This window comes from Rissa tridactyla, chromosome 3 (genome assembly GCF_028500815.1).
Source record: "Rissa tridactyla isolate bRisTri1 chromosome 3, bRisTri1.patW.cur.20221130, whole genome shotgun sequence".
Taxonomy (NCBI): Eukaryota; Metazoa; Chordata; class Aves; order Charadriiformes; family Laridae; genus Rissa; species Rissa tridactyla.
In genome coordinates, this window is record NC_071468.1 from 86,624,679 (window position 1) to 86,638,167 (window position 13,489).

General features: G+C 43.8%; 1 protein-coding gene across 1 annotated transcript in view; it reads left to right on the forward strand.

Annotated features, from left to right (window-relative positions):
- The window catches only part of LOC128907526 (gamma-aminobutyric acid receptor subunit rho-1-like), a 42,535-nt gene extending 36,652 nt beyond the window's left edge, over window positions 1-5,883 (forward strand). Inside the window, exons 6-10 of the mRNA XM_054196484.1 lie at window positions 835-917; window positions 2,136-2,276; window positions 2,733-2,885; window positions 4,576-4,772; window positions 5,596-5,883. Coding sequence (XP_054052459.1) covers window positions 835-917; window positions 2,136-2,276; window positions 2,733-2,885; window positions 4,576-4,772; window positions 5,596-5,883 — 862 coding nt within the window. The remainder of the gene's footprint in view (window positions 1-834; window positions 918-2,135; window positions 2,277-2,732; window positions 2,886-4,575; window positions 4,773-5,595) is intronic.
- Window positions 5,884-13,489: the final 7,606 nt, after the last annotated feature.

The following is a 13,489-nucleotide window of genomic DNA, read 5'->3' on the forward strand; positions in this document are numbered from 1 at the left end:
GTTCAGATAGGACAGTAACATCAACGGGAACCTGCACATGCAGAAGGACTAACACAAGAGACTGCACTTTACTTTTATCATTACGTGACAGATGTCTGTCTAACATTAGCCCTGCTATAATTCATTAATTCTTTCCCCATTATGATTTATACTTCTATTTTCATTTACTTCTCTAGAGTTCAAGCCAGCTGAGTCAAGATTTATGGATGTTTCCAGTTCAAACACAAAATTATGCTATTAAAGATGAGATAATCGGACTATAGCAAGACCAGAGCTTTTGATTGATGGGGCAGAGCATTTCAGTGGTCTCTGCTGCATACCAACTCCAGCCCTAACGCGAGGCACTGCCTGTGCCCTCTGGTGGCTGATACCCAGGTGTGATCACTGGGTTCTCATTGAGCAGCTGAAAATGCACAGTATGTTGATAAATTACCTGCACCTCTCATGGCACTAGGATGGCTTTGGTAAATGTAAATTATTTTATCGTACAAAGCATCTGTTGAAAGCACAGATCTCTGCAGAGAGAAATTTGCTGACAGTCAAAGAGGAAAAAGTGCCCTTGCTGCTCTGTCCCATTTTCTTCTCCATTATTTTTGTCCTCTAGTAGCAATTTGTGGTGGCCTGACTTTCCAGTCATCTTTTCTAACGCTAGTTTGCTGAAGAAATGGCTTTACCTTAAGTGGAATGGCTTTAGCTGAATGGAAGGTACTTGTTTTCAGTGGACTGCTACTGTCTAGATAGTTACGTCATAAAAAAAAAGAACCTTTCAGCTTTACTATTTTTCAGTCACGTGAAAAGACAAGTTTTTAATGGGGTGGTCTTTATTATTCCTAGAGTTACAGTAACAGCAATGTGCAACATGGATTTTAGTCGCTTTCCCCTGGACACACAGACGTGCTCCCTGGAGATTGAAAGCTGTAAGTACAGGGGAGGCATAGGGGAGCCGATGGCTGCACCTCATGGGCACCCAAACTTGTTTAAGTAAATCAATAATTCCACCAACAATGAACCTGCTCCTACATTCATGGGAGCTCTAACCAAAGTCAGCAGAATTCAACACTAAGAAAAATTTCCTGCCCATATTTTTTCACATCAAGTAGATGATGTTTCCAACAGTGCAGTGTTTTTAAACAGCTGTGAGCGCTGTCATGCCAGTGGCCCCAAAAGCCAGCCAGGCTGCCCCACTGCCACCCTGTCCTCAGAGGACCTCAAGCTGCTTGCCTGCAGGTTGGCTGTCCCCAGCAGCACCTGCTGGCCCAGGTGCCCTCAAACACATAAATAAATGTCGCTGTGCCCCTCATGTGCACCATCTGCTCATCTGTGGTGTAGATGCCATGACGGGGCAGCGACATTAATCACCTTCCTCTTACGTTTCTTATGCCTATGAGAGATAAATCCAGCTTATACCCACTTGTAGCTCCTTTGTCCCAAGTATGACACAGGCACAAATTGGCTGGATTTCGTACAGAGATACTACAAACTTTTAGCTTTTTAGGAGGCTTTTTTTCTTCTCCTTCTTAATCCTACATTAAGGAATTATAATCTTAATTCTGTTTTAATATATTCATGTGTGATTTTTTTCTCACTCTGTGGGAATAGTTGTTACTAAACCCCATCTGAAAGGATTAACTTTACTATATTTCCACATGTATTAAAAAACAAAGACCTGTAATGTTCATGTGTGCATCACAGGCAGAAAATTTACCCAAGAATTTGTGCTCCCACACACCGCAGACTATTAATAGCCCGTTCCCCCCATTACCCCAAGCAGGTTCTTTCCTCTAAGTCTCCTTTCCTTTGCTTCTGATTTTAGGATGATCATAAGGACAGTTTTTCAAGTTCTGATGCGGTGGGTTACCTGATGCATGGACTATGCGTCCAAAATTATGATTAGAGAAACAGAAGGATTTACAAAAAGCACCAGGCATCAGGCCTGAGGGCTGTAACAATGAACTAGTCCACTCCTTGCCACAACCATGCCCACCATTGGCACGGCTCTCAGCCGGGCAGTGGCATTTGGCCTTTTCAGCCAGGAACTCACAGGTAGCCTGGAAGGTGTGTGGGCACACCTTGGGTCGTGGGCGCGATAGCAGCTGGCTCAATGCACCGCACTGAGGTTTACTCTGCTCCCATAGATGCCTACACTGAAGATGATCTCATGCTCTACTGGAAGAATGGGAACGATTCCCTAAAAACAGATGAGAGGATATCACTCTCCCAGTTCCTGATCCAGGAGTTTCACACCACAACGAAGCTCGCCTTTTACAGCAGCACAGGTGGGTACTGGAGTGCTTGGCAGAGAGTGGGCTGGGAGGAGTGCAAATCATTCCTCTCAACCTTGGCCATGGGGGATTGTCCCCTGGGAGGTCTCCCTGTGGCCCATCAGACCTGCCTCTCTTCCATGCTGAGGCTGCTGGCCCTGACAGCCTTCCATCTTGATGGTTGCGTAGTCTTGAAAGGCAATCCCTCTTCAAGATCACACCAAGCCCTAACATGAATTAAACTCTCCAGGTGCACAGGTTATATTATCTTCTCTGGAAGATGTGGTCCTAAGAGACACTTTGATAGTTGGTTCAGTAAGGAGTCTTTTCTGTAAAGATCAATGATCTGTCGTCGTTACCTGTGTTTTTCTAAATGCAAAGGAGGGGCTGTTCCCCTGATGCAACATCACCTTATCTGAAAGTAGTTTGATGTTGATGTGACTTCTCTTTTTCCTTCTCTCTGTTATACAGGGTGGTACAATCGCCTCTATATAAACTTCACTTTACGCCGACACATCTTCTTCTTCCTGCTCCAAACCTATTTCCCTGCCACCCTCATGGTGATGTTGTCTTGGGTGTCGTTCTGGATTGATCGCCGAGCAGTTCCTGCCAGAGTCCCTTTAGGTAAAAACAATCTTGTAGTCAGCAGACCTAAGAGACAACTGCTACAACTGTGGCCTTGACCATCAAGACAAAATCCCCTGTGCTATACTCTGCCCCCGCATTGCCTCGTGGCATGGAAATCAGCTATGCCACACGTGTGTGTCCCCTGTGGGGGACTGGCCATGGTACAAACTCTCCATCTGCCCTGCAGTGCCAAGTGGATTGCTTTCCCTGCTTGCAAAAGCACTAGTTGCACGTGGTACAAATCAGAGGGCAAACGTCCTGTTCAGCTTTTATTGATTTTAACAGAGACAGGGCACATATAAAGCCAAAGTGCCAGTATCCTTCAGTGACTCCAGTGAGCGAGAAGGTGAAAATCAGTATTAGCAGCCCCGACAAAATCTCGATTTATTGAATTTTACTAAAGGAGGGAGGGTGGAGGTAACACAGTCAGCTGAGCTCTGCGGTTCAACTTGTTAAATGAGTTTACAGTGCAATGCGAGGGATTCAGCTTCCCCTTTTGTGGTATCTTTCAGATAGATGAAGCCATATGTCAGAGGAGTCACCATGGGAGCAGAACTATGCTATGGACATAAATATTCTTCTAAAGCGGATGCTTTGCCCTTAGCAAAGTGCTGTTTATGTTTTTGCAGACTTTGAGCCCAAGCTGGCTTCTGCTTATTCCAGGCAACACACCTCAGGATTGTATTTATTGTCAAAATCGTATTCCTCAGTGGAGTGGATATATAGAGGCAATGAGGCAGTTATCCATGTCTGTGTTTAGAAACAGCATCCATTGCCTTGAGACACCATTAAAAGGGTTTGGGCCATGGCTTTTCAGAAGGTGCAGGCACTGCCTTTAGAAGTACTTTTTAGCACCTAAATATTCCTGTGAATACAGTCCTTTGTGCTTACATACATACACCATTTCAACTTTCAAAGGGATCATTAATATGACATAATTAGCCCCTGAAATAAGAGGGCCACAGAGTGCATCCCTCAGAGCCAGGGTAACACTGAACTACAGGAGCTCCTGCCCTTGCTGACATGTTCATTGTGCTCACCCATGGTGTAACGTGGGGCAGCATTGCCCTGTGGGGCCCCATTAGTCTCTGCTGCTGCACCGGGGAAGGCATGAGAGCCAGCTGGTGACTTCCATGACTTCCCATGAAGCAGGACTTCCCAGAAGCAGACGAAAAACACAGGCCTGGAGAAACTGGTGGAAGCAGCAGCAGATGGGCTTCGTTTGTGCCCATCTTGTGGAGAGGTTGAACTAGAAGCTGAGATACTCAGAATCATAGATTCATAGAATATGTTGAGTTGGAAGGGACCATAAGGATCACTGAGTCCAACTCAATGCACTTATACCCCTCCAGGGACTGTCCTGAGCCTGGAGATGGGGTGCAGCCAGCACAGGGTCAAAGCGCTGCTGCCTGGCCATGGGGTGGGAGACTGGTGGTGTGGGGAAGAACCAGGTTAGTGACACCATCCAGCCAAAACTAGAGCTGTTTTCACCAAAAAGACAAGAAAACCCCAGTTAGAAACCAGGGCCTGCCTGGACCCTCCTCAGGCAGTGAAACCCATCACTCAAATGTGAAAGACAATACTGCAAGGTAAATCCAGATGTCAGGAAGTTGTAACAACAGCTGTATTTGTGACGAAGAGTCTGGTTTGAAAGTGTCTTATAGTTTCTCCGCTGGTGTATTCCCAGGGATAACCACCGTGCTGACCATGTCCACGATCATCACTGGGGTGAACGCCTCCATGCCTCGTGTTTCCTACATCAAAGCAGTGGACATTTACCTGTGGGTCAGTTTTGTGTTTGTCTTCCTCTCGGTGCTGGAATACGCAGCAGTGAATTACCTGACTACGGTGCAAGAGCGGAAGGAGAGGAAACTGCGTGACAAGGTGAGGTTTTCTATCTCCAATGCAGCTTTATGCCCTGGGAAAAGGTATGGCAAATGTCTAGAAATGTTCAGAAGTTTGCAACTGCAGCGTGCTGCGCTCAGCTGCCTGGGGAGAATGTGGTGCCTGTAAAGAGACACCAGCAGTGAGGCATTTTGGGTTATAAAGATTTGTTACAGCCAACCCACACCCAAGCTCACTGCTCTTTCTTCAGAGTCTGAGGACACTAGTTCCCTCTACGTATAGTCCTCCACTGCCCCTACGTTAGGATTTTACCTTTAAATATTTTTTTATACTGAAGATCCAAACCTGTGAATAGCACCAGATGGATACTGTGTTTTGGGTTTGAGATAACATAGCAGACATCCCCTACCTTTCCCCAGGCAGAGTCTAAACTTACACAATGGTCCAAACTTCTCCCTTCTGCCTTCCTTACACTAAATTATAACCACCCAAAATTTCAGCCTAAGCTCTTCTCTTCAATTGGGGCGAGCCTCGTACACTCCTCCCTGTGGTTTCCCTCTGCCCTCTTCTCTGATTTTCTCAGCTTCAAGGTACAGGTCCAACAACCTTAAGCCAAATGAGCTTTTCCACAGACAGCCGCGCTCTCTCCCTGACTGCGCTGCATCTTGCAGGCATGAAAATGGAGAAGGAAAAAGCTGCTGCCCAGCTCCATCCTCTCATTCTCCCTTTTGCGTCCCAGTAGCCTGAATTCCCCAGGCTTGTCCCCCTCCTTTGCCCCCCTCCACAAAAGTCGGGAGAAAAGGGCTGTCTGCGTACATCTAGACACAACTCAAAACCACCCTGCACTTACCTGTGTCCGCAGCTTCCCTGTGCGTGCAGCCTTCCTCAGCCTCGGCCCATGATGATGGACGGCAGTTTCAACGACGGGGATGTGAACGAACTGGGGCACTACGTGTCCGAGAACGGAGATAAACAAGACCGCATGATGGTGCAGCTGGCGCTGGGGTCTGAGAGGGGCTCAGGCAGGAGGAAAAACCAGAGATACGTCAGCATGCGGATCGACACTCATGCCATCGACAAGTACTCCAGAATAATATTCCCTGGTGCATACATTCTATTTAATTTGATATACTGGTCCATTTTTTCATAAATATATGCAACTTCTGTAGTCACAGAGCATTGTGACATTAAGCAAAAGTAGCAGCTCATAGGCTAACAGAAAGAAAATGCAGAATTGTTTTAATTGGAAGGATTTTTTTCAGGATTTTTTTTTTTTATTAGATGCAACTCACCTGTGGCATAAATAATTGTGCAAGTTTCACATTTCAGCAAAATATAGGATATACAATCTAAAATTTTATACTTCTTTAAAGCTGTGCTATGTTCCTTCTTGTGCCTCACAGGCCACTGTAAACTATTTTAACAAGTGACTATAATTGCCAGTTGCTTATATATGGTGCATCCTCCATTTTGTGCCCCTGAGATCCTAATTCTCTCAGCACCTGCGCGCACGCATACATCTCTCAACTCAGCACACTTACCACGTTCAATACCAGTAAATACAAAGAATATGCAAATACTTGCGTGTTTGCAGGACGAGGTCGGAAATGGTCATCACAAACACAAAATATCCAGTACCGGGAAGCACTCTGGCGAGGTTATTGCTGGCTAAAGCTTGCTAACGCTGCGAAACGCGTGCTGCCCTAGCAGCGCTGCACTGACAGCTCCGTGCAGGAGAGCTTTCAGGTTTGTGCTTTGTCTTGGTCACATTTAAAACCCAGAAATCTTTCCCAGCTGTTTTGACTATCTTTTTAAAATAGGACTTGCAATGTACACCTACTAAGGAATGAACGAAAGCTGGACTTTCTGCGATGCTAATCGAGTTCTCTGGGAAACACGGGAGGTCTCCTGGGAGCTGCTTATTTGGGTCGGTGGGAGTTTTGCTGTTGAATTTCCTGGGAGAGAGCACAGGTTTCTCGAGAAAATGATCCAAAGACAGTCAGGTGTCTACAAAAAGGCTGAAGGTACTACAGGAGAAGCCCCTTCTCTCTGCGGTAGTCTGGGCGTTACTGGTCTGTACAGCCTGAGAACCTGTTGCAGCCTGTAACTTCTTGTCCTTGCTAAAGCCACAAGTAATTGCACCAGTCCATCCACTTTTAGTAAAAGCACAATAGAAAGGTGCTCAACAGGTGACACAGCAATTGTCAGGACTTTATATCTGAATTGCTATGGATACCAAAAACTTTGGAATGAAGCAAAAAGGTGCTTCCACTACAAGAGAGCAGCTCCATTGCAGACCCCGGTACGCCTAGCCACCTCTGCTTCCGCGCTGCACCCATCTCCCCTGCACCCTGCCATGCCCTTAGGGCAGGCTCAGCACCTTCCAGGGCAGGCTCAGCACCTTCCAGGGCAGGAGCGAGGAGACAGAGCCGAAGCTGGGGGCACGCAGTGTTAAGTCCCAACTCTCCATCGCAGTTTCTGCAGAGCAGGCAGCCAGCTTAAATGCTCCTTATGAAAAAGGCAAAATCTGTAAACGTGGAAGTAACGAAATATTTCAGGAAAGCAAGAATTGGTTGAATGGAATCAGGGGCCTTTACAATAACAGGAGCACCAGAGGTGTCTCAGAAAGCGCAGTCATTCAGTTGGTCTGCTGCCATGTGCTCTCCACCTACATCCACACAGCCCAGCAAGGGTGCGGCGGTAACAGGACTTCAAACACGCGCATGATTTTGCACACAATTATGACAGTCATTATTCCCTGCACAGCAGACGTGGTTGTCTTTTACAGGTGTAGCTGCCCTGAGAATTAGACCAAAGTACTCGTGTCTCCAAAAGGAAAGTGAATCTTCTGACACAAAATCTGCCCAGGACTGACTGATCTGCCACTGTATGCGTAGTGCTCGTGACGCAGATGTCGCAGTTGTTTGAAGACTGCTGGTTGTTGCTTTAATTTCCTAACGTAAATAAATGTCATGTAAACATACTCAGCGTTTCTTACAACTGCTAAAATCATGACCTGCAAAACTACCTACGCTCACCTTGCACTCACAGCCTACCCTCCATAGCTAAGGCAACGAAATCAAAAAAGCTAAAATCATTAAAAGACACCCTACGCATCAGGTAGTTTTACTACTCATTTCTACATAGCTTTTTTTTTTCCCACACACGCATACTATCTTAGCTTGGTTTTATCAAGTTTCCTTCATATCATGTTATTCCCCAGTGACGTTTTTTTCAAGAGATTTAAAAAAAAACCCCATATTTTCTTAAACCATAAACGCTTCAGTCAAATGAAAATAGAAGGGTCACTCTGGGACAAGCAGATGAAAGGCTGGCCACCAGGGGTGGCCACCCTCTCTTATTCCAATGGCACCTTCTCCCACAAATGGCGCCAAGATTTCTTGGGCGCTACTTGCACCGGAATGTATTTAAATTCTCAGTATTGTAAGAACCCATTTATTTCTACAATTATAAGAACAGCAGGAACAGGAGTGCCAGATTTTATAGTAAGCTCTCCAGTTTCATAAGAAGCTTAATGCTATGTAGTTTGCTGCAGTACTGTACATTCCTTAATCTCATACTATATACGTTACTTGGCATCTGACCAGGATATTAAGGGAGATTTTGAAGACACGAAGGGGAGATGGACTTTTGAATTCCCTGGCTATCAGTGAGAGACTGGTTTCTAATTTCCCATGTGATTTTCAAAGTCTCCCTTGCAGCAAGTCTCCCTAAACAGATTCCCCAACCTCCATGTTTGGATTTACATTGTTAATTTACTTGTGTTTTATTTGGGAAACTCTAGTGCCTTTTCAGTCTTATATAAATGTGTATATAGATGTATTCTGTAAGTACAAGGATATGCCATACACAGCCAGTGTTTGCTATCAACAATTGTACTCATTAAACATATTTACATACGCAGTGTTTTGGCTTTTAACATTCCAGTGTATGGTTTTGTATCCAATCATTAACACTCTGCTCCTTTCCATTTCCACAACAAACCAGAGTGATTTGTTTGGTTTTGTTTATTTCTAGAAACACTCAAAAATCACAATAAAACTTCACATTTATACAGCACCGTCTGTTTTCTGCCTTCAAAAGAATGATCTCCATGAGTTTATACACGTACATAAGACCTTTTTTTGCTCAGGACCCGATCCAGTAAAATACCAAGTGTCCTTAAATCCTGTGAGGCGCGTAGTGCTGGAGAGCCCTGGGATTTCACAGGCAGGGCTCTGATAAGAAGCCTGCACACAAACTCAAAATCGCCAAGAAGATGGCACTAAGCTTTGCACCCCGACTGTGTATGTTATGGCCCTCATTCTTCTTCCTTAGGGAGACACTTTGCAGTATAATTCAGCCCCATTTCTTGGAAGTTAACCCAAAGCCCAGCCTGGGATGATGCTGTTGTGAGAAGCTGAAGCGTATTGGCTGGTCTGTATGAACTATGGATAGGCCCCAGTTCTGCCTGTGAGCATGTCTCAATTGAGAGCTTTGGAGACTGAAGCCTTTAATGGTCTTTAAGGATGCTGATGATCACTGCCAGGTGAAGCAGCAAGGAGGTAAAACTTCAGTCAGGAACAGACAGAACAGTGAGAAGGCATGAAAAAAGATCAATGATCTCTTTTCTTCCCCAGTAAACGGATATTCTCACAGTAATGGTATTATTGTATGTCTCCCTTTCTACATGCTGCACACCTGAGCAAGTGATTCTCTCAGGACAAAACAGATCCAAATTCCCTGCAAGCCCTAATGAGCAAGTAGAAGCCCCTGGGACTCTGCTCTCCTGCGCTTGCTCATACAGCAGCATCATATTTGATGGAGCACAGAAGCAGCAGCGATGAGAAATAAAAAGCAGCTGAGACCACCCGCACTGCATGTTCCACAATGGGACTCGGCACTACAAGGCGCGAGCGCGGCCGTTCAGACACTGAAACAAATACACGAAAGCTGAACAAATTGTAGGGTGTGATGCATATTTTGGTCTCCGGAAACTGAAAGAATAAATATAAACAGGAAACCTAAGGGAAATTACAACCCCTGATGAATTTTAAGTACTTACCAGCTATAAAGCAAGATTCCAGCACTGTGACGAATGTGTGCTCAACGGGGTCTTGAGAAGCTAAGAAGAGAGGAGCCAGTATTACATTTGCTCGTTATCGTTGAGACTAAACAGCTGAAGTGTAACTTTGCATAGCAACCATAAGTGCTAGCACTGCACAACAGTGTATAGCTTATGGCTCTTGAGGCTATCCACAACCACACAGACTTCATTCTTTCCTAGGACCGAGGCATTTGGCTTCTTGCTACTTTTAAAGAGGGAAGTCCAGATGGGGTTTTGGCTCAGAAAAATCCTTGATGAGTTTTGTCAGACACTTTTTTAGCTGCCATTAGTGCCCAAAGGGAGCTGAAAGAGCAGCAATCTTGCCCCAGTGACTTCAGCACCAATAAACACACCAACGCATGGATGCCAGCAGCAGCCAGGCCAGCGGACAAAGGCTCTGCAGAGGGCTGCTACTTTCAGGACCAGGGAACTATAAACCTTAGGGAAAAACAGGAAATCACATAGGCTTTTTCTTTATTTTAGAATGATTTAATCCCAAATATTTTGCTCTACAAAAAAAAAAAAAATCTGTTTTAAAGAATGCTATTAGAAAGTTAGAAGACCACTTTTCATGAATACTATCCAAAGACTTATTTCAACAGCTAACGTGTCACAGCTCTTGTTCACAGGAAGAGTCTTGCTTTCTGTGACAGGGTACGGAGCACTCAGGCAACAGGAAATAATTATGGAAATATAGTTCACAAGAACATAAAGCTGCTCCCCACTTACTGTTTGAAGAAAGGCTGCTGGACCTCTCTACACCAGATAGCTTAGCTCGCACATTACAAGTTCTCTCCTTCAAATCTTTCCATAAAAAGAAATCCATTGCATTTCTTTTTTTTTTAATTTTTGTATTAAGCCAGGCTGGTTTAAAACATCTTTCCCTCAAGTTCTAGGAGAGATATTAAATAAGGAAACACTGTAGCTTGGTAGACTGGCAGAGGCCTTAAGTTCTTCACAAAGTCTGGCCATAATCACCTCATCCTTAAACAGCTGTGATTTGCTATCAGCTGTTCAGAATCACTTCAGCAATTATGGTTTACTACTTACACCTTTTGATTTATTGCCAGAAGTACTACTCTTGACAAGTATGCCAGTATTCTTAAATTACAAACAGCTTGAGGAAGACTGCTGTTAGGGTAACTTAAAAAACATACTGGATATTTTCACATAGATGTGATTTCTGAGCATAAATTGGTGAAAATCAAAGTGAGTTTTATCCCCCACAGGAAATAAATTTCTCTCATCTACAATATCATTGTGACAGTAAAATCTTAATGTTAAATCCCAAACTGCTTTAGTTCTAGGATTCAGCACAAAGCCAAGCTCACCTGATGCAGTGTGGGTGATAATCCCACTTCAAGCTGGAGGCTGGACCAGGTTTAGCCTAACAGAGATCCTCCAGAGAGCCCTCCCAAGCACCATTCCTATTATTCTATGAATACTAACACACTGTAATAGTTAAAACAGCCCTAAAATTATATTGACTACCATTAAAATATTGTATTTGAAAAGCATCAACCCTCACATAAAACCTGCTCACTATGGCAGACTGAAATGGAAAACTTAAAACACCCTCACTCTTACATAATCATACCAAACTAAAAAAAATAATAAGATCAAACATGCTCTTCAAATGCAGTCATGTAGCATCCTAGTATGAGTCAAAGGACAAGAAAACTCAGTCACAATTAAACTGCTTTATTGATATCAACTCATCTTTAATCAGTACTTCAGTTTCATTTTAATTCCAGCAATGATTACAACAAAATTAAGACATGCTTTTAGTGCAGAAACATTTAATTAGATGATCATGGACATGATGCAGCCAACAGCCAGCTGCTCTGGACAAAGAGCACTGCGAAGGCTGCGATGCGCATCAGCTTGCAGGGAACACAGCAGTGCTGCATGTATCCCTCCCACTCCAACACTCCATCTTAAAAACAGCAAAGCAAGAAGTTAGGCAGTTCATGCAGGAGGACATAAAAAGCCACATATGCTAAGGAATTTCACAAACTACCTTGCTAACCCAGCAGAACATAATGAATTGTAATCGTGCTTGAGAACTGGCAAGGCAGGGTTTAAATTTAAAGTTAAGGAGAAAGTTCCTTTGACCAACTTTGGGCCAAATTTCAGTTGGATTTAGTATCCAGCTCACTGTCCTGGACATCCCTGTAGCTCAAGAGTCCAACCCTCAGCTGTTTCATGCATTCATCTGTCAAAATGGTCTGCTAATGAAAGCAAGGACACTGGTGTAAGGATGGACCATCTTGTAACCCGGAATACTTATGGCCACGCTCAACTCTTCAAACAACTGGTTTGTAATACAAAACATTGCTTATACCTCTAGTTCTTACAGAAACAGATACACAGTTACTTCCTTTTTCCAAAGACACAGAGCATTTCAGATATTGACAGTCTGTGTCCTATTACTACGAGCACAGAGTATCTGAAGCATCATCTGAAAGTTAGGTTGCCTACAACATCTGCTTGACACACAAGCCAGCCTAGGCATACTTTTTCCCTGCTAAGGGAAAGTCTCAATAGAATTCTTCAATAGCAGCTGGAGGTCTGTGTTAAAGAGCATGCACAGAAACGCAGAGGGAGCCCACAGTTAAACCAAGATAATGTTTTTTCCAAATTTAGAAATATAATAAAATAAGTTCTGATTAGAATTCTGGAATTTATCATTTAGAGACCAGTGCTGTTAAAAACAAGGTTTCTGAAATTATTTTGGGTGTTCTGACTTCCTGGGGAACACAGTTTGCCTCACTTCTTTTCAGAAGCTTACTATAATACCTATGCTGAGGGAAATGTTAACCAGTAAGCTGCTTTTTCACCCAGCCAGTCCACTGACTCAGCAATTCGCATCTGAAGATTAGTTCCTTCACTACATATTCACATGATTCTTTAACAAGCAAATAAAAAAAAATCCTAAAAAGGTTTGGACACACAGACCAACACCTAGATGAAATTTGCAACATTAATGTCTCCGGGAAGCAAAATAAGGATTAAACCGACTAACACCACAACACACAGAAAGGACGACTGGCAAGACTTAACGGATCTGCTGCTTAGGATGTGGGAACAAACAGGTTTGAGAAGCCAGTTACTGCACAAGGAATCCTCAGCGCAAGCTTCTCAGAGCTTACAGCAGGGGTTTGCATGCAACCAGTTTAAAGTTACCATCATTTACTGCTTCATGGTACCATGCCTGCACCTTTGTGGAAAAGATTTCTACTGGTTTAACTAAATTAACACACACCTTTCGGATCAGTTAAGCTAGTACAACACCTGGTGTGGACACTTGTATTGCCTTAGAGTAGAACTTAGAAAAGGTGCATGTGTTTTCCTGCAGCAGTTTAAATGTGTTAATTTAAACAAATAAACATGTAGTTGCTTTCCAATTTTTTGATCAATGACTTCTCCACAGCACCTATAAAATTTATTAGGAGGAAGGTCAATGCGTTTCACAACAGCCAGCCTTTACAGATCATGTTTCCATACAAACCGTTCTTTTCCATTGCTAGAAGCTACGACTGTCAAAACCAGGCACACTTCCAAACATACACCCTTCTCTCCAGGGAAATCAGCTCAGTTTTTAAGCCTCTATCTTGTCCCAAGAACAAGTGACTGGCCAGAGAGAAAT